The 2023-nt window shown below is 33.9% G+C and overlaps 1 protein-coding gene across 1 annotated transcript in view; it reads left to right on the plus strand.

The window, feature by feature from the left end:
• Positions 1 to 220: 220 nt before the first annotated feature.
• LOC117109698 (calcium-regulated heat-stable protein 1-like) overlaps positions 221 to 2023 on the plus strand; it is an 8840-nt gene continuing 7037 nt past the window's right edge. The window contains exons 1-2 of the mRNA XM_033252077.1: positions 221 to 401; positions 1663 to 1777. Of these exons, the coding sequence (XP_033107968.1) occupies positions 1671 to 1777 (107 nt within the window). The 5' untranslated portion in view covers positions 221 to 401; positions 1663 to 1670. The remainder of the gene's footprint in view (positions 402 to 1662; positions 1778 to 2023) is intronic.

The raw sequence follows: 2023 nt of genomic DNA on the forward strand, positions 1-2023 counted from the left end.
TCTATATTTTTGTCTTTTGTTAGGTAGGTGGCAATCACTTTATATTTTATCTCCTTCACTGACCTTCGCCATGGCGAATGCAAAGGTCTAGAACCGCGTGCCCGGAAATTGCACTCTTATTATACCTACACTTTACCGGTACAGTAATTCATATCAATAATACAATGCAACAATTATTCGTTCATTGATTCATTCATTTATCAATTCACACAGCTATTTATTCATTCATCCATCCAACCCTCCCGTCCACCCGCACGACGAATGAATTGAGATTGCGATAGCGCTAGTGAAACGTACTTATGGAACTAGTACTTGAGAGGGCAAAGATTCACAATCAAGAAGGGTTAAACATAGTCGAGAGCAAGCCGAGAGTAAACAAAAGGGAACATAAAATTAATAAGGTATGTTGTAACATTGAACTGTTGCGATATATGGCTCATTTATTGCAAAGTGTTTAACAGCTATTTATGAATTATATTTTTTATAGTAACTCCTTGGTTTACGAATGTAGATACATGAGAATTGCGAATTGGCTAAGCCACCGTAGCGGCGATTAAGAACGGTTCAGGCTGAGTCAGGAGGGACAATTTTGCAGTTTGCTCACTAGAGCATAGCTACTGAGGTGTTTCTGTTCCCTGGTCGGTCATGAATATTTATCTAGTAAATTATTTGGCCCCTGGATAATGCCTTAGATCATGCTGGGGGGCTTGCGTATTGTATTTATTTTTAATGACGTTTTACTCCTTTTATATCACTGCATCACTGGAAGCATTTTTGAAATTGTTTGGCCTATTATTATTTAGTAGTAGGCCTCTCTAGGCCTTTTGTAGTAGTAGTATCATTACAATTTACTGTAGTCTATTGTGCGATTAAACAGGCCTATACTAGGCCCATTCATATTTAGTCTAAATGGCTACAACAAAAAATAACCATAATAAAATTACACCCACCTTTTATAAATTTGACATGATAATTTTAGCTCGGTATTAAATTTAATATAATGTATTTTCATATTTATTTAATAAGAACCATATGTAAGGGTTATTCCAAAAGCATTACACAATGCAGCCATAACATGATTTATAATCTTGTCGGGGTTTGCATTGGATAATTCAATGGTATAAGAATCAAGTACATTAATATTATATGACTTGACAAGATATGCTATTTTTAAAACTTTTTCTATGAACTTCTTGTTCTTGCTTTGCTCATGGTTTGTGTATCTTTTTGTAACTTGTTTGTTGACTCCCCGGAAAATCAGATTCCTCATAAAATATAAATTAAAAAAGAAAGCAAGATCCTTGAAATTCATCCATCCAGTAACTACTGATTAGTTAGAGACCCTCAACACAAATATACCCCTGCATTACCATAATTTTGCCCATAAAATTTTTCCACGCATTTGGGAAAAAGGACCATTTTCAAAAAATTTATAAAATCGCAGAAGAGAACAATTTATTAGTACAAATATACAGTAAATAATATTAGCCACACACTAAAAAAAAATTACATTTACTAATTATTATAATAATTAAAAATACAATATAGGTTGATTTACCAATTCAGTGTATGTAACTTACGTATTGTATTTTAAGCAATTTCTCAAGAATTTGAATGAATTTTTGGAAATACAGAATTAAAAAGGATTTGTTTCTTCCTCAGATATAACCATGGCAGAATCACCTTCAAAATCTCCTCAACATCAGATCCTAAAGAGCCCAGTGCAATTTCTACTACCAAGTCCAATAATTACAAGACGCACAAGAACACATTCCACGTAAGTTTCTGCGCTGCAGTGATACTCTGCAAATACCATCAACTGCAATTTGGCGGGGCGCATTCTTAATATTTGTACAGATACAACAGTTCATTGCAGATTTTAATATTTGCACAGAAATGATCCGCTTATAAAGGTTGAAGTCTTTGGCATAAAAAAAAGCTGACTATTGTTGAACCAGTCTGAAAGTAATTCGATTAGCTGTTGTTGTCCTAATCCAATCCATACATGCAATAGCATTCAATC

The sequence above is a fragment of the Anneissia japonica genome, unplaced genomic scaffold (assembly GCF_011630105.1).
Source record: "Anneissia japonica isolate Jap-2015-1 unplaced genomic scaffold, ASM1163010v1 scaffold3782_len1007564_cov172, whole genome shotgun sequence".
NCBI lineage: Eukaryota > Metazoa > Echinodermata > Crinoidea > Comatulida > Comatulidae > Anneissia > Anneissia japonica.